The 22273-nt window shown below is 39.4% G+C and overlaps 1 protein-coding gene across 1 annotated transcript in view; it reads right to left on the bottom strand.

Annotated features, from left to right (window-relative positions):
- LOC146307221 (uncharacterized) overlaps positions 1 to 22273 on the bottom strand; it is an 80274-nt gene that overhangs the window by 16961 nt on the left and 41040 nt on the right. Inside the window, exons 19-25 of the mRNA XM_084747450.1 lie at positions 17934 to 17978; positions 17778 to 17831; positions 13248 to 13301; positions 9057 to 9110; positions 4490 to 4561; positions 3976 to 4011; positions 88 to 132 (exon numbers count right to left, since the gene is read on the bottom strand). Coding sequence (XP_084603576.1) covers positions 88 to 132; positions 3976 to 4011; positions 4490 to 4561; positions 9057 to 9110; positions 13248 to 13301; positions 17778 to 17831; positions 17934 to 17978 — 360 coding nt within the window. The remainder of the gene's footprint in view (positions 1 to 87; positions 133 to 3975; positions 4012 to 4489; positions 4562 to 9056; positions 9111 to 13247; positions 13302 to 17777; positions 17832 to 17933; positions 17979 to 22273) is intronic.

The raw sequence follows: 22273 nt of genomic DNA on the forward strand, positions 1-22273 counted from the left end.
CACATTTAAAATCCAGTCTCCTTGCTGAACCTGCAGAAAGATGAGCTCCGCTGCCACCCAGTGGTAGCAGAAAGACTCTAAACTCACATTGACACCAGGAGTCCCCGGCTGTCCATCTCTGCCTCGCTCCCCCTGCAAAGAGATACATCATGATTAACTGAAGGTGTGTGTGAGTTTGTTTACATATGTGCTGGCATTGCTTCATGTGGTGTGTGTGTGTGTGTGTGAGGGTGAGATTGAATGTGTACAACAGCAGTGTGTGTCGATTTGGGTGTGTATGTATCACTGTGTGTCAGTCCATGTCTTCATTTTGTGTGTGTGTGAGTGTGTGTGTGTGGGAGTGTGTGTGAGTGAGTGGAGAAAAGGTCATGATTACCACTAGCAGCCAATAAGAGAAACCCGGGGAGCGAGGGGATAGGAATTGGCTAGTTGTGACCTTTAACAAACCTGACTTTTTATCTCGTGTGCGGCTTTCCAACTGCATCCTGCAGCACTTGTAACACACTGCTCTGCTTTCTCTGCTCCTCTGGGCTCACACACCGTGTTCCATTAGTGCATGTAAAGGGAAGCAAGTGAATCAGAGCATCCGTCACATGCCCTGATTGGTCAATTTGTGACTGAGGATGGGTTTGCAATGGTAGAAGCACGGCAGGGTGGGATATTGTTCCTACAGTAGTTAAGATGATATGTTGGCCGTCCTCCTTCTCTCAGATCTCAGTGCAGCGTCTGATACAATCAACCACAATATTTTAACTGACAGACTAAAAAAATAAATAGGGTGGGCCATACTGACCATGTGCTAGCCTGGTTCAAGTCAAGATGTCTTGTTTCGTTATGTCATTTTCATCTATATAAGTCATTTTCGTGTTTTGCGTTCTTGTTTTGTCTTTTACGCTGTTTTTGTATTGCTGTCCTTTTGGTCTTCTTACGTCTTTTTACGCCATTTTCATCTTGTTATTTCATTTTCATCTTGTTATGTCTTACGTCATTTTCGTCTTTGTCTGCATCTTTTTCATTTTGTTACATCTTTAACATTGTTTTCATCTTATGTCTTTCTTGTCTTCTTACGCTGTTTGTTACGTCTTGTCCTATTACATCTTGTTATGCTACTTTCATCTTGTTATGTCTTTTTCATCTTGTTACATCTATTATGTTATTTTCATCTTGTCATTTCATTTTCATCTTGTTATGTCTTATGTTATGTTTGTCATGGCACATCTTTTACATCTTTCTCTTCTTGTTACATATTGTTCCATCTGTTACGTCTTCTTACATCTACATTGTTTTTGTCTTGTTCCATCTTTGTTTTTGTTATGTCTTCTGTTGTTTTTGTCTTGTTACATCTTGTAGGTCTTTATACATTTTGTTACATCTTTAATATTGTTTTCGCTTTATGTCCTTCTTGTTTTGTTACGTTGTTTTCATCTTTTTAAGTCTTCTACGTTGTTTCCATCTTGTTATGTTGGTTTTGTCTTGTTCTATCCTTTTCATCTTGTTACATCTTTTACATTGTTTTCATGTTTTTATGTCTTGTTATGCTGTTCTTCTCTTGCTATGTCCACTAGCAGCCAATAAGAGAAACCCGGGGAGTGAGGGAATAGGAATTGGCTAGTTGTGACCTTTAACAAACCTGACTTTTTATCTTATGTGTGGCTTTCCAACTGCATCCTGCAGCACTTGTAACACACAAGTCTTCTCTGCTCTCTGCTCTCACTGTGTTCCATTAGTCCATGTAAAAGGAAGCAAGTGAATCAGAGCGTTCATCACGTGTGCTGATTGATCAGTTTGTGAATGATGCTGGGTTTGCAATGGTAGAAGGACAACGGTGGGATCTTGTTGCGTGTTTATGTGACAGTGAGAAAACAGGCATAACAGGTGGATACATATAAAAAAAAAAACATGGATAAACACAATTTACATGTGTAAATTGAGCTCGTGTTTCTCATGATAATAGATTAATTATTTCGTTATCTCGAGGTAACAACACTTGTTTCCTTGTGATAGTGGGTTCATTTATCTCATTATCTTCTGGCTTTTTCATCTCAAAATAATGAGATACTCAACCATTTCACTTTCTCTTAAATCAGTTCCTACATTTCAAAATTATTCTGTTGTTTTATCTTGTTATCTCTAGAAATCAGCCTTTTTGTCTGAGAGAATGAGGTATATCACTCTGTTATCACGAAAAAGCAAGCTTTATCTCAAGCCAAATAATTAAGCCATTATGAACGAGATCATTTGTGATCTTGTTCATAATGGCATTTTAAAAAATGATCTTAGCCTTTGTCAATAAGTTATATATTGTAAGTTATATGTGCATTGCTCAACCTTTAAGACAAAGATTAACAGTAATGTTGGGTCATGGCAATCATTACTGACACCAAGCACGTCCTCTGTATTGTTTTGTATTTCTGCAAATTTTGAGATTGTAATGAAGTTAGGAGGAGTATATATTCTACAAACACAAATTACACATGGTGGGATTTTGAAAGCTGAGTCTGGTGTTCTTTACAGTCACAAGCCTTTAAATGTGACTGTTTTTATGACTGCATTCCTGACACTGTGGAGAATTACTTGCAGCTATTTAGACCACTGTTTGGAAAGATACTTTTTTAATGTCTTCTTTGACAGCTGGAGGAATTCATGTAAACATAAGTAGGGACGAAGGACGAACATTCGTAGGAAAGTAAGTACACATTCCCGTTGACAATTCAAGGTGCAAGCTGCATTTATTTATTGTTCTACAAAACAAGGTTTTACTACAGGATGTCAGTAAAAAAACTAAACATTTTTTCACAGTGGCAGAGGATGAGTTGAAGTATCTCAAGTCTCAGTCTGGTGGAACAACAGCAGATACTCCTGTATCTCTTGCCAGACAGCTTGGGTTGGTATTAGAAATGCCACAATCACGTATTTTTGAAGCTGTTCTAAAGTCTGGTGGTACGACAGCAGATGCTCCTGTTTCTCAAATGGCAGTAGGTTGTAGATGGGGTGGGTATTAAGACAACTGACTGACAATTCAAGGGACAAGGTGAAGGGTACATTTATTTGTCGTCCTACAACACAGGATTGTACAACAAAATCTAAGTAAAAAATGGTAAAAAAAAAAAAAAAAAAAAAAAAAAGTAAAAAAAACAATTTTCTGTGGTGTAATGCTAAGGATGAATTGTGGAGTCTCACAGCTTATGGAAAGAAGGTGTTCTTTAGTCTGCCGTTACAACAGCAGATACTCCTGTATCTCTTGCCAGACAGTAATAGGCTGTAGCTGTGGTAGGTATTAGGAATTACGTCTTTTTGCCACCAATCCTAATTGCCAATTGTCCGTGAGCCATATTAGCTGATCTTTTTTTTTGTTTTGTTTTGTTACAGCAGCTGTGTAATTGTGTAGTTTGACTGCTCTGTAGTCTATTGGGACCTCCACCAAGTGGCAGTGCTGTGCAATTGTACAGTGCCTGTGAAACCATATGCAGCTCCTGGCCAGCGAATGAGGTTGGAGGTGAGCTATAAGACACACATGTGCACATGGTTGTTGTTCTCAGCCACTTGTGCGAGAATGGTTAACCACAGGTGTGTATACTAGTTTGCCTTCAGGGCTTTCTGTCAGAAAATATTTAATTAGCAAGTTTTTTTTATCATATTGATCATATGACTAGATAAATAATACTTGGATTACACAGACTAAGTTGTATGAGTTTGTTTTAAAAATTGACATTGTTATTTAATTGTGGAGATCTGTTAACTGAAATCTGTGAGCAGAATTTTTATACAGCACTCCTCAGCTGGTCTCATCAGCTGGTCAGTCTGCTGTACTAACATTATTAACATCATTAGCACCTAAATTAATTGAGGTTTATTCATTCGCAATCAAATTTTATATTTTAATTTAAAAAAATAACTGTGTGACTGGAATTTTAACTCATACATATATTTTCATGACTGTGTTCACAGTAGAAGTGTGAAGAAAAAGAACAATACCTGGTTTCCTTTAGCGCCTGTCTCTCCTGTCTCCCCCTAAGAATACAACACTGAACATTAGAATATGTCTTCAGTAGTTTCATGTTTTCTCTGTTGACACTGACAGTGTGACATGTAAACAACAACATGCTGTTTGAGGAATCACAACAGCTGACAGAAAACAAAATGCATCATGTTAACCACACTGATCCGTATTAGCATTGCTTGTACTGTATGTGTTATGTGCCTGGGCGTGCTGCTTTTGAAGTGTGAAGGACAACCCTCAGCACCATTAAAATTAATCATGTCATCTAAGCAAAACATGAATAATACATCGACAAGCATGTATTATGTTAAGCTGTGAACATTTCTGCAGTACAACATGTAAATGTACAAACTCCTGACAGATACAGCTATGAATCATTCATGAAGTGTCGCCTCTGCTGCCAACAGACCTTCATTAAGTCCAAATAAAACCTCACGGGTCATTTGTTTTCGATGGTTCATGTGTGTTAGCATATGAAGTGATTCTCACCTTGTGACCTTTGAACCCCGGCATCCCCATGGAGCCCGGCAGCCCTGTCAAACCCGGCTCACCTGTTGAGCCCTGGAAAGATGGAAGATTGTTGGTGTTTGGAAGTTAGTGGATAAGAAAAGGTTCATATGATGTCAGAGGAAGGATCAAATCAGGTCAAGTTCCAAGTCAAGACTGATAAGTCCATAGTTTATTCCCAAGTCAAGACTGACGACTCCTAAGTTATGTACTAAGTCAAGATCAGCAAGTCCCAAGCCTAGTTGCAAGTCAAGATTGACAAATCCCAAGTCAAGACATGCAAGTCCCTCATCAAGACTGACAAGTCATAAGTCTAGTCCCTCGTCAAGACTGATAAGTCCCTAGTCAAATTAGGGCTTATCAGTCTTGACTTGTGACATTCTAATCTTGACTTGGCACTAGACTTGGGTCTTTCCTGTCTTGCCTTAGGATTCAACTTGGTCATGCCAGTTTTGACTCGGGACTCAGGTCCCGAGTCAAGACTGGCCAATCCCAAGTCATGTCGTAAAATCAAGACTGACAAGTACCAAGTCTAGTCCCTAGCCAAGACTGGTAAGTCCAATATTTTGTCCCAAGCCAAGACAGGCAGGTCTTTAGTCAAGTTCCAAATCAAAACTGACAAGTCCAAAGTCTAGTTCCAAGTCCTAAATTTTCGACTCCAGTTTCAAGTCCTAAACAAGTGATAACACCTTTACCAAAAGTAACACCATGTTACAGTGTCCTATAATTTTTGACCCACACTTTCTCCATACTCATTTTGTTTGTTTTTACATTTTTTGCCAACCACTGCATAGTTTTTGTGCACAAATGAAATTACATTTGTTTTTTTTCCCAACTGGAGCTCAGTAACATAATGTTAGTTCCTCATGGTTCTCTTGTGCAACTAGATAAAATGCTGTCACTTCGTTCAAGCAAAGTGCATCTGGGAAATTACGTATCACCTTGCTGGGAATGAACAGCATTAAGTATAGTTGATTGAAGAAGTGAGGGGAAATTAATTCTTTTGTGGAGCACTTTTTAAATAACACTTTTTAATCTTTGGGCTTGGGGGAAGGTACCAAGTGTTTTCAAGCCAAAAGGCTCAAGTCCAAGTAAATTCACGAGACATTGATCTTAACCTAATCTGCACTAGCCCTTCCTCCTATAGCATCTGTTTTTCACTCAAAATCAATACTCACTCCTGAACAAAGCTTAAGGCATAAGAACCAGAACATGGTGTCGACTCCTACAACCCTCTTTCTCCTCTCTGTGGGTGTGTCCCACATTGCTGCACAGCGTGTGCCTTCATGTGACTCTCCAATGTACGCTCCCTGCTACAAACGTGTGTCTTAGCCTTCATTTGCCAAAAGCATGTACACTATTTGCACCTTTATTCCCCAGTCCCTGTCAGTCTACACTCAAGGCCACATAAAAATTCAACGTGGCGGTCGGATTAGTGAGGGCACTACTAATTCCCCCCGAGGGATCAGGGTGCGATCAGGGTGACAGCTTTTGCCTTTTCTCTTTTCTAAACCAACCTCATTCTCTGTCTGTTTGCTCTCATCCTGCCAGCCACTTCTTAATTCACCTGCAGCCAGCAGTTTGGATCCTGCTCATGAGTGACAGCTACACTTTCAATACCACTTGTTTGTTAAGTGACATGTTTCTGAGCAATTACGCCCATAAATGTCAAGCATTGTGGTTTTCAAAAAGAGGCTCTGGTGTGCTACTTAATTACAGCTAACCTCGGTTATTTTGGTGCCGTCCTTTAAAGCAGAAATTACTTTAGCTTTTTGGAAATGATGATTTCATGAGTAAAAGAGAGCTTGAAAAGTTTTCACTCAAACATCTTTACAACCCATACTTAACCAGCTTTGATCACTGACTAAGAGTATTTTCTTTTTTACTTCAGCAGCCTGGGAGGTTGTCACACGGGATGAAATAAACAGTCACACATACACAGACACACACATACCTGGAAACTGCTCAAGTTTGATATTTTGACTACTTTTTAAATATTTTATTTTTTGCGCTTTCCTTTCATCTTTGGTCCCATGTTGGATTTCAAACAAAGACATGATGGCTACAACTGTTTTTTATTTAGTGTGAAATAAAAGGCCAGTTTGAGGAGTAACACATCATTCAGGGTGTGGACTTGTGTCAGACTCAAGCAACATATAAGACTCAACAAAATCAAAAAGGACTGGAAACTCAACTTAGACTTTAAAGCAATAACACACGAGGGGAGTGCTGTTGTAACTAATATCAGCAAGAGTATGATTCGGTCATTTTTCTGAAATGGAATAATGGGCCTACTACTGCATGAATTATTCATATGAACAGATTTGAGTTTAGATTGTGTGTACAATTTAAGAACTTCTGTGGCATTCATCAATAATTTTTGTATTTCCTGTTAACAGTACGCACAAAAGCCAACTTGGGTTTTGTGCCATGGAATATTAATAATGATGAACTTTATAAAAACACAAAAAATGTTCTACAACTATTTATTCATTTAATAATTTTAAAAACTTTAAAAATGATTAGGTTACTGACACAGATTCTTGAAAACCCATGTGTCATTCTGGAGCCTCAACTTAGATCAGAGACAAAATGATCTGATCCACCTCATCTGCAAGAACTGACACCACTGTCGCTTTCCTGGCCTTCCAGGGAGAGTTTGCCAATCGGTCTAAGGCCTGATTGCTCCAAAACAGATGCACACATGGGCAGATGTTGACACCATGGACACATCGTGTGCTTCCCAAATGTCCCACAAATACCACAGTTCATCTAATTTTAATACACCGCTGCCCAGCAGACAACATAAATCCACTCCAACCATCTCCACATCCGTTGTTCTTCCTCAAAAAGTAAAAATCCATTCATGAAACATCCAAATAATATGTGATGCGTAAAATCTTAAATGTGCGGTGGCCCGTTGGCTGGGAATGGAGGTGCAACCTGGCTGCACCCCGGCTAAATCTCTCCAGTGATGCTCCAATCAGCTCCCCTGTGTCTGTTAAAAATGTTTCTTTTCTTGCTGCCCTTCAGTGTCATTTCTTTCCGATTTCCTTTCTTCTTTCTGAGTTTACCGTCACCTGTCAGTGGTCTGTGGCTTGTGGTTTTGTGCTTTGCATGCAGCACTTCAGTTTGCTGCCCAAAATATGAAGTTACTGAGGCGTTTCTTTATGCTAATTACAAACTTCCAGACTCGTGCATCCAGATCGAACCCAGATCAGCATATGTTCTCTAAGTGTCTTAATAACTGGTTAAGTTATGGTTTTTATAATGTGCTGACTCAGATTCTTCTTTTGAACACTGTTGTACTTTATAAAGCTTGCTATAACTTGCCATGGTTATAAACACTTATTAAGAGTTTTGTAAAGCCTTATAAATGCATTATAATGTATGAATGTGAATGAATGTGCTTATAACTATAAACACGACATTTATAAAAAGTTTAACTGAATGTTTTAGCATTTTGGAGGGTAAACATGTTTGCTTTCTTGCTGAGAGATAGATGAAAAGATTGATACCACTCTCTTGTCTGCACATCAGCTATGGTACTAGAGCCAGAAGGCAATTAGAGTAGCTCTGCATAAAGACCAGAAACTGAAGGCAACAGCTAGTCTGGCTCTGTCCTGAGCCTATGGTGGAGTTACATGCAGAAAATATTTCTAAGATCCTGTTGTCACAGTGAGGTTGCCAGGTTTGTAACCGCTGCATGTGGGCTGAGACCAAAACCAAAACTGTTGTGCACCAACTGTGCATCTGCCAACACACACCACATCCGGAGAGGCTGCACAGATGGGCTGGCTGGACGGATACACTGTTGTTTCCTCAAGAAATGATCACAACACATGACTCAACATCCAAAACCACAAATTGAGTTTGTGTAGAGTTAAAGAAATGACATGCATGATAGTGAGGTGTATACAGAGACAGACTTGAGTTATAAATCTGATGCTTTTAGACTCGACTTGACAAGATCAAAAAGGACTTGGAATTTAACACCACTGACTTGTGCCTTTTGACACAAATCAAAAAGATCAAATAGTTGAAAAGTTTGAACCAATCCCACTAAACTGCAGTATGCAAAATGTGCAGGATCGAAAATTACAGACGGAGGAACAACTTCCAACTTTGTTTGATATTTGAAGTTGGACAAATAATGGTGATACAATGCTAAAATTAGCATAGTTAGCAAGCTAATGCTTAGCTAACATTATCTTAACAGCTAAGTAACTTGCAAAACAATGACTTGGTCACCTCTGATATTTTTTCATATGGACAGAACCAAATTAGCTTCTTCTTTCTACTGTAAGCTAGGCTCAGCTAGGTAGGTCAAAAAACAATCATATAACAACACTTGTGTATAATGTAAATGCCTGTGATTATCTAACGTAAGAATAAATAAAGTAGGCACTACAGAAAAAAATCACAGAGGCAGACAGAAAGGTGGAAGCAATACAAAAAATAGACCGAAAAAAGGAAGATGGGGAAAGCAGTGAAGACAGAGGTTAAAGAAAACAGTGTAATCTGGTTGATAATCTGCTACTGCACTCACCTTTGGGCCTGGTGGACCAACAGGACCAGCAACCCCCGGATCTCCACACTTCCCCTAAATGAAACACACACACACACACACACACACACACACACACACACACACACACACACACACCATATTTGTCTGATAATACCCTGTTGACTGCATCCATCCCTAAATCTAACCCTTAATACAAATTTTAGGGCTTTATTTTAAGCAAAGACTAGCACACAGGTCAGTGAGGGCATATCAGAGTGGAGCTGCTATTTGCATGCATATAGATGCAGCTCGCACAAAGAGGTAGGCTGAAGTGGAATATAAATCACAGTATGTGGTGATTAATCATTATCCTCTCAGCCGGTCCCATTATTGGGCTCTTCCCTGTTAAACAGCTGTGCCAACCACACAAGGTGTGACAGTGGTGCATCACGAAAAAAGCTCAAATTTAGAAGAGAAACAGCTTTTGAAAAAGCTACTGATGTGCTGTGTCCATTCAGACTGAGAGGTTCAGAGGAGCGACATGTAAATTCACAGCAGAACAAAGCCAGTGCTGCTAAAAGTGCAGTTCAGACATGTTTTCTGAACATAATACTCGTTTTCATTTTGCAACTACATTGTGCACACAATTGTTGTGATGTCCAGTCAGTGAGTCTGTTGGAGGCTACAATGAAATTAGTATAATAAAAAGGAATAATATGATTTTAATAGAAGAAAAATTCAGACCCTTTACTGAAGTAAAATGACCAATACGAATTAAATAGGCTGTTTTTATAGTAAAATCCAAATGTACTAAACGTATCAAGACAAAAAGTACCAGTTAGGCAAGAAAAGCTTTATATTATTATATTGTTATATTGTTAACAGTGTTGGATTATTATTACTGATTTAGATTTTTCGGTAACAGTTTACAATAAGACTACATTAATTAACCTTAGTTAGTGCAGTAATAAACATTAACTAACAGGTCATTAATACAATAATAAGATAAGTGGTACATTATTTAATACTTTCTAAAGATACTGTTAACATTAGTTAATACAGTAATGAGCATTGACTAACAGTTAATTAATACAACAATAAGGTAAAATGTACATTACTTAATACTTTATAAAGATGCTATTAACATTAGTCAATATAGTACTCTGCATTACCTAAAATTAATTAATACAATATTAAGATAAGTTGTAATTAATTTGTTTTTATGTGTTCATAAAAATGCTAATAACATTAGTTAATACAGTTTAAGCATTACCTAACAGTTAATTAATACAATAATAAGCAGTAAATAACTGTTAACAAATGTCTTCTTTCAATCAACATTTATTAAATCTTACATGTTAATTAAAGTACTAATTAATTATACTGTTAATTAATGCCTATTGCTGCATTAAGTATGTACCCTTACTGTAAAATGTTACTAATTTATCTTTAATAATGCAATTTATTTCAGAAACACCTTATGAATGAAAAGTTAATTTAATAAAATCCAGACTTATCTCATTAGCTTATGGTGGCTAATGTTAGCTGATTTTAACAAACTTTAGAGGCATATTGCTGTGTAATAGTTAGTGAATGAGTTCACTGACATTAAGACTCTACTTTATGACTATATTCTACTGTAACAATACAGTATTTCATGTCACAGATAATCTTTTTAGTGGTTTTATCACAGAAATAAAGGGGTTAACACATGGAGCCATTTTTTGTAATGTATTGTAATGCCACTCATGGCCACAGTGGCCACTGTTCAGCCAAGATGACTTTGTCTTGTTTTAAGCTGAGCAGAACTTCATAATGATCCTGTTTACATAGAGAACTAGCCAACTATTACAGTCATAATTTAATTTTAGCTTAAAAAATCGCCACATTTGCTGGTAAGAAAGCCGTGATGAAGGCAGATGTTGCTCCTTGTTCTCTGGAGTAAAACTGTAACCAACCAGTCTGATGTGTGCAGTCACAACTACAGTGGTTTATGTAGTTATTTTTGCAGCCGCCTGATGTTGGCTATGCTTGATTTAATCAAGGTAACCATGGTGGATCGTTGTGGGTAATAATAGTGCTGTCCTGTGTGTTCCATCTTCAATTATGTGCTACAGATGGAACACACAGCTTTCAGACTTCAGTGGGGATTTAATCAGCTGATAGGGAAGTTAGCACGCAGGTGTGAAGGCAGGTGCAGATAAAACAGGCGGCTGAGGACAGAACCCTCAGCTCAGGACAGACTGCTTCAAAACGAAAAATGTAAATTCATTTAGAATTAAAAGTGTTGATTTATTCATTCATTCATTTATGCTGTGTTTGTTTTATTTTTATATTTTGTGTGTTTACTGACTGATCGAGTCTCCAAATGATCAGGTGCCATTTTGCTGAAAAAGAGCCTGCCTGCTCCTGGTTCTCAGCACAGCGTCAAAGAGCCTATTTCTACCTTCATATGCATGAAACTCCCATCTTTCACTCCCGCCTCTCCTTCCGTCTTTGTGCTGTGTGTGCTGCGCTGAGTACACAAATTCAAAAGAGACTGGAGATGTGCATTTCAAGGTCAGGGAAAAATGAACTAGCCCTCCTGCCCTTTGTGCTTGTCTTTGAAAAGAAAAAAAGAGAGCCATAATAGGGGCACTCCAGCGATTTGACAGATAAAGGTGAGTTTACCTGTCATCACTGGGGCTAAAAGCCAGGATATCACAGTGTCTGTTGGTTTGATTTTGACCATTCTTTCTTGAATTTGTCTTTTGCAGCTCCCCCACGTTGCAAAAGTGCAAAAGTACCCCTTCGATCTGTAACTAGACAGCTGCGTTTCCAAAAATACAGCAGTCCAGTTGGAGCCATAGACTGCATATTACATTGGTTGAAATTAATTTTATATGCAATCTGTGGTTCTCCTCCCCAGACTCAAAGAAGCTCAAGTAGGCTGCAGGAACACTGCAGGAGTGCAAGACGAGCACAAGACTATAATTTGACAAAATAAGTGATAACGAGTCCTCCACTGTAAGTTGATCAGCTGTTCATAACTGTCAGTTGTCTGTCAATGTAAAGTTCAGCCCATTATCCTGAAAACGAAAGCCCACTGCTCTGAAATAACACATTCTAGAGGCTGAGTTCATGTACGCCATCTCCAAGATTATCAATGATTTCTTATGACTCATAAACAGACACTCATTTGGCAAAAATTCTGCAGTGATTCTAACAGTAATTAACATGAAAGAGGCAAAGAAAAAGAATTGTGAGTATTTCAGCATGTTTCCTTAATTTCTGCTGACATATCATGGTAATTTTATGATTTATTATAGTAAATATATTACATTTGCTTCATTTCAGTAAAATATTGTAAAGCCTCTCTTAAAGAAGAATATATGTACTGTAATAAATCATAAAATGACCACTAGATCTCAACAGAGACCATTGAAAAATTATTGAAATCTTGGAATTGTTGCACTTTGAAATGCCAAATGTTCAGTGAATGTCCAAGTGTCAGTTTATGAGTTGTAAGAAATCATTTATAATCTTGTAGAAAGAGTAGATGTTTATAACTGTTAAACTGAGCAAATTGTGAATGGAGTTTGGCAGGCAGTGAGACAGGCAGCCACTGAACTCCAACTCCAGAGTGTGTTATTTCAGAGCACTGGGCTTTTATTTTCAGGATAACGGGCTGAACTTTACATTGACAGACAACCGACAGTTATGAACAGCTGATCAACTTACAGTGGAGGACTTGTTGTTGCTTGTTGTTGCCAGTTTATGATGTTGTGCACATCCTGCACTCCTGCAGTGTTCCTGCAGCCTGCCTGAGCTTCCCTGAGTCTGGGAGGAAGGGACAGGGGGAAACAACTTGAAAGGATTTCAACCTATTTAAAATACAGTCTATAGCTCCAACTTAATATTTGGAGTTGTCATTTTTGCACATGCAATTGCTACATATTGCTCCTTTAACTTACACTTGTTCTTTGAAGGACAGAAAAACAAGAGTATACACACCAACAGACGAAATATGAATTGTCCTTGGCAGGACGGCATTTACCACATATTCAGAAACACCTACAATTTGATTCCAAACAAGTTGACTCCCTCTCAGCAAAATGCCGTTTTCTCCACGGGAACATCAGGAGAACAGGGAGGGAGGGAACAACATTAGAACAGGCTGAGAATAGCCCGGCGGCTGGGGAGCAGCGGGCCATTAGCATAATAACTAATTATAACGTTCAACGCACAGACCTTGGGACCATCTCGGCCGGTCTCTCCGGGTGGCCCCGGGGGCCCCTGGATTCCCTGGACAGAGGGAGATGTTGGAGGAGAGAAGGGGGAAAAAAGGGGGGAGGGAGGGGGAGGAGAAGGGGACGAGAAAGGAAGGGAATGAGAGGGAGAGAGAGAATGAGATGAAAGAGACAGACACAGTGCTCTGGGCTCAATGTGACAGAGTGCGTGACGGCTTAGTCAGGAGGCACTGAGGGAGAAATGAGATGGCTCAGGTCCACTCACACACACACACATATGCACACACACACACATACTAACTCGTGCATGTCCACATTTGCACACTTGCATGCTTTGCAGATTCATCAGTCCAAATTCTTGGTCATTTTCTGAACAATGTGCCCTTGATTTCAGACGGAGGTGTGGCCAGTTATCTAGCTCCTTGTCCTTTGCCAAGATAATCCATCCACCTGACAGATGTAACATATTAAACAGGATTATTGCACAGGTGTGTCTTGGACTGGTTACAATAAGAGACCACTCTAAAATGTTTAGTTTCATCTTGAAAAAAGACATTTAATAGGCACTGATATATGACTATTTCACATAGGGCTACAGATACCTTGTTTTTTTCTCAGGAAGGCAAAGTCGTGACCCACCCTACTCTGCCTTTGATTGGCTAGTAACATTTGCTTTTGTCAGTTGGGTTGGGTAGGTTTAGGCATAGGAGTGATTGGGTAGGGTCAGGTTAAGAATATCAGGGTAAGCCAATCAGAGGCAGGGTAGGGTGGGAAGCTTTGCCCTCCTGAGAAAAAAAAGGTAAAGATTTTGTGTGCACAGAAGTCTTAGATCTTTCACTTCAACTCATGAAAAATGGGCAAAAGTGTTGCTTTTATATTTTTGTTGAGAGCAAATACATGTCAAAATTTTTTCCCAAAGATGGTCTCTGTCATTTTAGGTAGTTACTATCGGGCTGGTGTTTGTTTCAAGTGTTAATTTTTCTGATCAGTTTGGTTTTAATTGGTTAGTTGATACTACAAAAAGGGGGGTTTTACGTCATGATTGACAGCTGAGGTCTGCCCGAGACTGAGTAGGACAGATCACATCTGCTCAGATTGTGGCTCCAAATTATATCGTTTTAAAATCTTTATATAAGTTCACTGTTAAAAACACAGGCTGCCATTGAGTTGTACAGGGCTCCTGTTCTAAAACAAGTCAGCTGGGAACATTAACAAGCACTTTCTGATTGGATGGCTAAATGATATTACTGTAAAGATACTTAAATACTGAGGCTAATTGTCGCAGGAAAGAATCAGCATCCTCCTTTGTTGGTGTATGGCAGTCTAGAGCTAGTTAGCTTGTAACGTTGCCCAGTGCAACATTATTAACTTTGATAGCATCGTGTTTAGATGGTGACCCTAGCTTTGGGAACCTGATGCAATGTTTGTATCTGTTGTTTCTTCATTGTGCATGTTGGACAAGAATGCTTTATAATGTGACAACACTGTGGTTAAGATCTGCTTAGGGACAAAAAACACTTGACTAGGCAAAGGTTAGGCAAAGATCAGGGTGTGACTTAACATGACCACTCTTGAGAAATCTTTCACAGGTCTGGGGTTACCATGTAGTCATGACCAGGTGGAAATACTACACAGCAGATAAGCCAGTTGTGTGCTCTAATGTTCTCACCTATAACCTGAAAGACTCATGTACAAACTATAGTTAGGTAATGAGATGCTCCTTGGCCTTGGCAGTAACTCTCAGGTAGGCTTACATCTCTAGGTGGTAAGCTAGTTAGCCGGAATTGCGAAGAATTGCAACTTAAAGTAAACTAAACAAACACACTAATTAATCCATTCTGTTTTGTAAAAGGGCGTTGTCTAAACTCTCTTACCACAATCTGATTCAGCATGTGGGAACATTCAAAGCTTGATAGGTCTTAGTAAGATGGAATTATTATAGTCATTATATTTATCACAGCACCTTATTCAGAGGATCTTGCTCTTTTGAGTAATTGTAAGTCTTTTGAGTAACCGATTTTGTATTGAGTTTGTTTTGTAAGTGTTGGGTAGGATTGGACCTGGGTTGAATCAGGTGTATATAAACCATCTTGGTCACATGTTGAGTTTTATATTGTTTAGGAGCCTTTATTTGAGGCTATGTTCTTGATGTTGTTGTGATCATGACATAGTTTCGTAAGTGAACAGACTCTAGCACTAAACTTGAGCATTTGTGTCAGAAATACAGTGATCATGACAGTACAGGGGTGTGAAAACATAATTCCAAGCAAAAACAAAACCCACTACTGCATGTCTACTGATTAATAAGAAGTCAGACGGGAGTATGCACAGTTGAAATGCCAGATTTGATTGGTGTTGGCTGGGTCAACTGATAATTAGTATGACGGTATGTATGTGCATTTCTTCTCACATGGTTGTATGTGGTTGCCAGGATACAAGGGGCAGCCTCATCCTTCCTCCTCCTCCTGACTCTGTGTGTGTGTGTGTGTGTGTGTGTGTGTGTGTGTGGGTGTGTGTGTGTGTGTGTGTGTGTGTGTGTGTGTGTGTGTGTGTGTGTGTGTGTGTGTGTCTGAGAAGTCAGAGACCCACTGCAGGCATAACGTCACAGCAGTGTTCAGTTCTACTGACAGGAATAGAAAGAGGGGGATGAAGACTAAAGGATGAAGCCTGTGGTTGTGGAAAGGTGACCTCTGTGCACTTGGATCTGTGCAGCAGGCTACATCAGCTGCTTTTAACAAGGTCTGATGCGCCACAGAGAAAGTATGAGCCAGAAACAGTCTAAAAAAATTGATTTTATTATCATATTCAGTTCCGTTTGAGTTGGATCAATTTGCAGAAAATATAGTGAATCATTGTGTTTTGTGTCGATCCACCAATTCATCTAAAAATGTGTCCACAAATGTATTTTAAATGCCTGTCCATCCACTCTAACCCATTTTTCTGTACTGTCTCACTTTGACCACATGAGGGCAGCATAGCTGTAAACATCCTGCCCTTTGATAACAGTAGAAGACTGCATGTTCACAATGCTCTGCTGTAATTGCATCTGGACATGTGTAATCTTGTTTACCAGAGGGGGGTGCCCTTACTGTGTGTAAAGCCGTAACCCCGCTCAAACTCCTCTGACTTTGGTTCTAAATTAACAGCCACTCACCACCTTAATGGCAACACTAAATAAACCAAATGGACTCATATGGAGCCTGAGCTAAATTAATGATCTCATTATGAGCCGACTGCAGAGACGCTAATGTGAGCAGTTTTATGTGTGGGATTCTAGTAAAGGAGATAAGACTGCACTGCTCCATGATGAATGTGAAAACAGGTGAACCCTGCTACCCACTAGTCACACAGATAGTACTTGGGAATATGCTTTAAATGTGTGGATCCTATAAGGCAATGGGGTCCGTGGCACTCTGCTAGGTGGTCTGTGAAAAGTTTTCACATTCATTCACTGCAAAAAAAAATAATAATAATAAACTATTTGCCAAGAGTAGAGGCTGCCCTAAAATTTTAAGTCGACTGAATTTGAAAAGATATATTGAGGCAATTTTGTAATGTAAATAAACTTTTCTAGTCCAATAAACTTTCCAAAATCCAAAATATATATTTTACCCCTGGCCTGTAGTACTATTTATTCATCTAGATTTTTGGGGGGGTTTCAGTTTTGCAGACATCGGCTGTAGAGATGTTTGCGTTCTGTGCACTATAATGGGACTAAATGGCACTCAGCTTGTGGCACTCAAAGCATTAAAAAAAATACATTTGAAAAGTTGAAAACCAGTGTCTCGTTCCAAAAACCACGATAATCCACCTCAAGATAATCAACCCTTTGTTGTGAGCAGTTTCATGTAAGAACTACTCTCTTTCTGCAGTAGAATCTACCAGAACTACTTCATTTTTTATTAGAAACTACTCACAACAAGATCTATGGATTATCTTGAGTAGCCTGAGTATCTGAGTTAACCTTGGGCTAATTTAGCCCCTTTTCACACACATATTGTGAAGCATAGGGTTAAGATAAGCACAGGGCTATATGATTCACACTGTACTTCTATTAGCCCTGGGTTACATATTTATTGGCAACCAACTGCTGTGAACATTTTAGAATGTTTCGTGACTACTCCTTACTTTTAGCCGTTTCATCCTCATATTGTTTAGGCCCAGCTTAAGTCAATATTTGGGGGATAACCCCACAAACTCAGGCCCAACCTTACTCTGCAGCAGGGCCAGCTAGTTCTAGGCTAAAGTTGGGGTTAGCCCACTTTGGAATGGGCCAGAATTGTGCTAGTATGAAATCCTTCTTAGCCCCAGGCTAAGAGAGTTCTTGACCTGGGGCTAATGACGCTCTTAGCCTGGGGGTAAGTGCAGTGAAAAAGCCCTTTACACTGGTACCTTTTGGTACCTTAGTCTGAGTTTCATGAGATAAACTCAGGGCTAGCCCTGCTTCGGAGCAGCATAAATCATCAACTGTACTTTTACAGTACCAGACATCACAGTTGAAGAAAATTGAAAGAGTGCTGATGTTACCGACCAGTGTTCCGTTGACTCCAAATGGTCCTGGTGGCCCAGGTAACCCTCTCTCCCCCTAAAAAGACATTCAAGAAGAAGAACACAGGCAATAAACAACTGATGGTGAGACTTTAAGTCACCAACAATTCTGACCAGTTAGCTTAAGGTCACATGTTACCTGAGGTCCCTGTGGGCCTGCTTCACCAGGAGGTCCTTGGATACCCTGCGGACGAAACAATGCGAGACTGAAATGATTACCTAATATCTTTATCAAGTTTTCAAAACAGTTTTAGATGGATTTCTTTAATGTACTTTATCTTTCTTTTTAATCTCTAAATGCACAGAATGCAACATTTTTCATTCAAATACAAAAATGATCATAGATGCCTATATATCATTAAGAACTGACTGATTGGCCTCTGCGACCATGTGTGTTTCAAATCCTCTCACCGAAACTCTGCTGGATGCACATGGAATAAGGAAAGGAGAAAACTGACAAAAGGTCTGAGCTTGTTCAGCCGAGCAAAAGAGTGAGTTGATATGCACCCATTTCACTCTTCCACAACTGTATGGTGCTGATTACCAGGGTTGGCCGATGTCTACCAAACTGACACATGACAATGTCAACAGTGAACTATCACAATGGACTGTGACACCATTGTTGGTTAGATGGCCAGCTACACTGAAGCTAAGCGAAGAAAACAACAGCACACTTGACAGATAGCACTAACAGCAGCTCACAGTAAAGGAACATCATTGCTACCAACATGACCAAGCGTCTTGGATTTATCCTTCCCCTACATGGGACATGGAGACAAAATGTTCTTTTTACTTGCTCTCCCACATGTCAACGTCACTTGGCCAGCAGCTCCTGCCTTATGGCAACTCTGAGGGGACACACCACCTCAACCGAAGAAGGCCTTTAAATTATGATGTTACGATGTTAGAGGGCTCAGTGGTCATTGACTGTCAGCCATTGGATGGCATCGTCCTTGGCCCAACCCTGCTGATTACATGAAACTGTATTGTTTCATGTTATTATGCATTGTGTGACAGTACTGCTGCAAGAATTAATGAATGCAAGGCAGGTACCACATTGTAAATATAATTTATTGAGGAAAAAAGTTTCTGTCTCTTTGTGATCACTCCATGCTTTTGATTGACAGAAACTCTTTTTGTTTTTTTTCAGAATCCAGATACCCTTTCCAAATTTCTTATGTTTCATTTCATTTTGTGCTTTTCAAATTCAAAATCCACCTCCAAACAGACTGATGGAAATGTCAACCCAATTATGTGCAGAGAAATGTCTGTGTATGTTACTATTTTTGTGTCTTTGCAAGTCAATCCTCACAATTTGGAAACTGTCTTGTAAAATCAGGAGATGTTACTGATATAACTTCATTAAGTGAACATGTATAGGGGTCACATTATGGTACATCTGTCCCATCTTGTCATGCATCATTTTTCAAATGTTAGCCTGTGAGCCTGTGATGGTTAGAGGCTTTGGAAAGGGAGCTCTGTTGAAAACTTCCTGCCTGCCATGCAAATACTAATGGATCATACTGGAGGATCAAAGTGCTTTGGATTCAGACTACATGAACCTGCACTGATGATTTCAATAGAGATAAGTCTGCCCTGTGTGTGTATGTGTGTGATAGAGTAAACCAAGAGTAATCTTCTGGGTTTAAATAAGTCTGACAGATCCAGATAGCAGCGGGTGTCTGACACGGTGGCTTTACTTCATGGGCTTTATCATCCTCTCTGTCATCCTCTCTGAATCTATCTGTCTGCAAAAGATGTTAATGTCACATTTTAATGTTAGAAAAGCCACATAGACAATTCTAATTTAATCAAAAAGAGTTTTCAGATCCTGGAAGAAGGTGATGTGGAATTACTGTAATGTCAGATTAAAACTGAACTATTGACACAGATTCAAGTCCTGTGGCTGTTTACACTGTGAGGGTCTGCAGGTGATACTAGAAATATGAGATGTATCCGTTTATCTGGCGAAAACACGAGCACCGATCAGGGTGATAAACATTTTACTCTGAAGCGGGCCCTGCATCGTAACATTCGTCTTACTCATCTGTCTCTCATCAGTGTACCCGCAACTCTGTGGATGGATGAGGATACGTGATCTGTCTTAAGCAGAACCCGGTTATCGAGCCAGCATCATACCTTCACCCTGAGGTGAGCAGAGGCCAGAGCAGGGAAGGGTAGGACGACAGACGAACCGAGAGGCCACAGGAGGTGGTGAGAGGAGAAAATAACACAGGAGACCAGGTGCTTTACATTTTGGACTGAACAACAGCTGTGATACAATTTGGAACTAATTACCATCTTTACTATCATTCTTTGCTTTTTAACGAACTTTTTCAATTCTTATGATCAAGTTGTCACAGCATTGTTGGACCTTCTCCTTCTACAAAAGTCCTTGTCATGTCTTTGTGAAAAGGCGGTGCATGAAGCTTGGTGATGTACTTGCTAACCAGATAGCAAGTTAGCGCAGGTTAATTTAAGAGTCACATTTGTGTCAACTTATGGGTTCCATAAAATTATACAGTGTGGCACATCTTAATATGATAGCTGTCAGTGGTAAATTCAGTTATCCAAGTCTTGTTCTGATGGTAACACTTTATTTGAAGAGGTCTGTATAAGACTGACATGACACTGTCATAACAATGATGTGACACCTGTCATGTCAATCTTAAGCAACAATTATACTTGTGTACATGTAGGGTTTGTGCAGACAGCCATGTCAGTCCAATTTGTGGTGACCGTGCAGACTTGTCCATGAGCGCACTGTGCTACAACATGCTACAGAATATTTTCTACTAGGGTACATAAGTATGTTATGTATCTGCGGCATCACTAATATTTTCCACAGACATATTAGGAAATTATGAAGAAAAACTGACGGAAGTTTCAATACATTAACCTACCATGCACTTTGGAAGTCATGAATACCAGACAGGGTCATTCATACAGACTCTTCTCATGAACACAGTAAACAGGATCCTATCTAAAGGCAGTGTAACTGACTGGTTGATTCCACTAGACACAGCACATCTGCGCCACGGTTTAAATCCATCCTCCATACGTCTGCAGCCCCACTAGCAGCGTTTCATAAATATTTCAGCAGCAAACTAACTACACTATGTAGTTAAATAGTTTCTTTTCTGCCTGTGATTATGATCACAAGTGTGCACAAGGTCTTTTACTTTGAAAGCCGACTGGATTCTCTCTACTTTTCTATGTCTGACTTCCTGCCCGCTCGATCTGCTCTGTGCTTATTGATGCAGCCCCCGTCAAAAGTAGATTTGCACCTATTTGAAGCGGGGAGGAGCGGAGAGCCGCCAGCGACCTGCTCCAGCTGCTGTGGCACGGCTATAATTTAGCCATGATAGATGTAGTGAATGAGTGAACAAGGGAGTGAGTTTGAAGTCAGCAATGTTTTAAGAAATATAATTGTTTGTCATTTAGTCATGAATTTACTGAAACCTGCAAGAGCAGAAGCACACAGAAAACCCAGACTGCCTTATTGACATTTTCCAGTGAAGGGCTCTCAAAAAAAAATAGGACAAGAACCAATTAGTTATAAGTGATGAAATAAGATGCTTGCATCCATCAACATATTAGTCATATTTATATTATATATATTAGACATATTATATGGGTATTCTGTATCTGTGTGTTTTTCTGTTGGAGAGGCAACAAATCTATAATATTACTATTATAATGTTTTCAGCTTTGCTTCCTTCATTCAGGGATGCATTTACCACTACATATAGTACATGAAAGCATTGTTTGCCTGTTTGTGTCTAAGTTTGTGGGACAATCAACACCCTGAAATGAACGTGGAGACAGTTTAATGCAGTTTCTGTTACAAGGCAATAACAACTGGGACAATGTAGTATAGTAAAACTATTTACAATGATAAAACCATGTAAACATCAGCTTGATTAGGAAGGGAGGGTTCGGGTTTGGGTTCTGCTCTGCACGCAATTCCGTCTATGAAGGTCTGTGTGTGTTCACAGGCATATATGTTAATATGTATTTTAAATAGAGTGTTAGTGGGTGTCTGGATATCAGTACTGAAGGCGCTGTAATTAGCAATGACAGGAAAAACAAGATCCCAGTTTTTGTGTGTGTATGTTAGTGCATACACATAATGCATGTGTGTATCTGTATGTGTGTTTGGCTTCACATACTGCCTCCTATAAAGAGTGAGTGTGTGGTTGTGGGATGACAGTGATGAGTTTAGCAGTCTGACGCATACAGACATATTTGTAAAAGGGTGAACATTTAGAGGACATAAACATGGACACAGTTGTGTTGTTTCAAATAGCCCTGATGTGGTGACTTTCCATATAAATAAACCTTTGTTTTCTTACAGTCTTCTTCACTGCCGGAATTGAAAGTATTCAACCTACAGTAGCCAGACAAAAAAACGCCGTCCACAAACAGGGAACAGAAAAGCTTGCAATACGCCAAAGCAGAACTGGATAGCTTGTATGT

The sequence above is a fragment of the Lutjanus erythropterus genome, chromosome 21, assembly GCF_056507025.1.
Source record: "Lutjanus erythropterus isolate fLutEry1 chromosome 21, fLutEry1.hap2, whole genome shotgun sequence".
Taxonomy (NCBI): Eukaryota; Metazoa; Chordata; class Actinopteri; order Lutjaniformes; family Lutjanidae; genus Lutjanus; species Lutjanus erythropterus.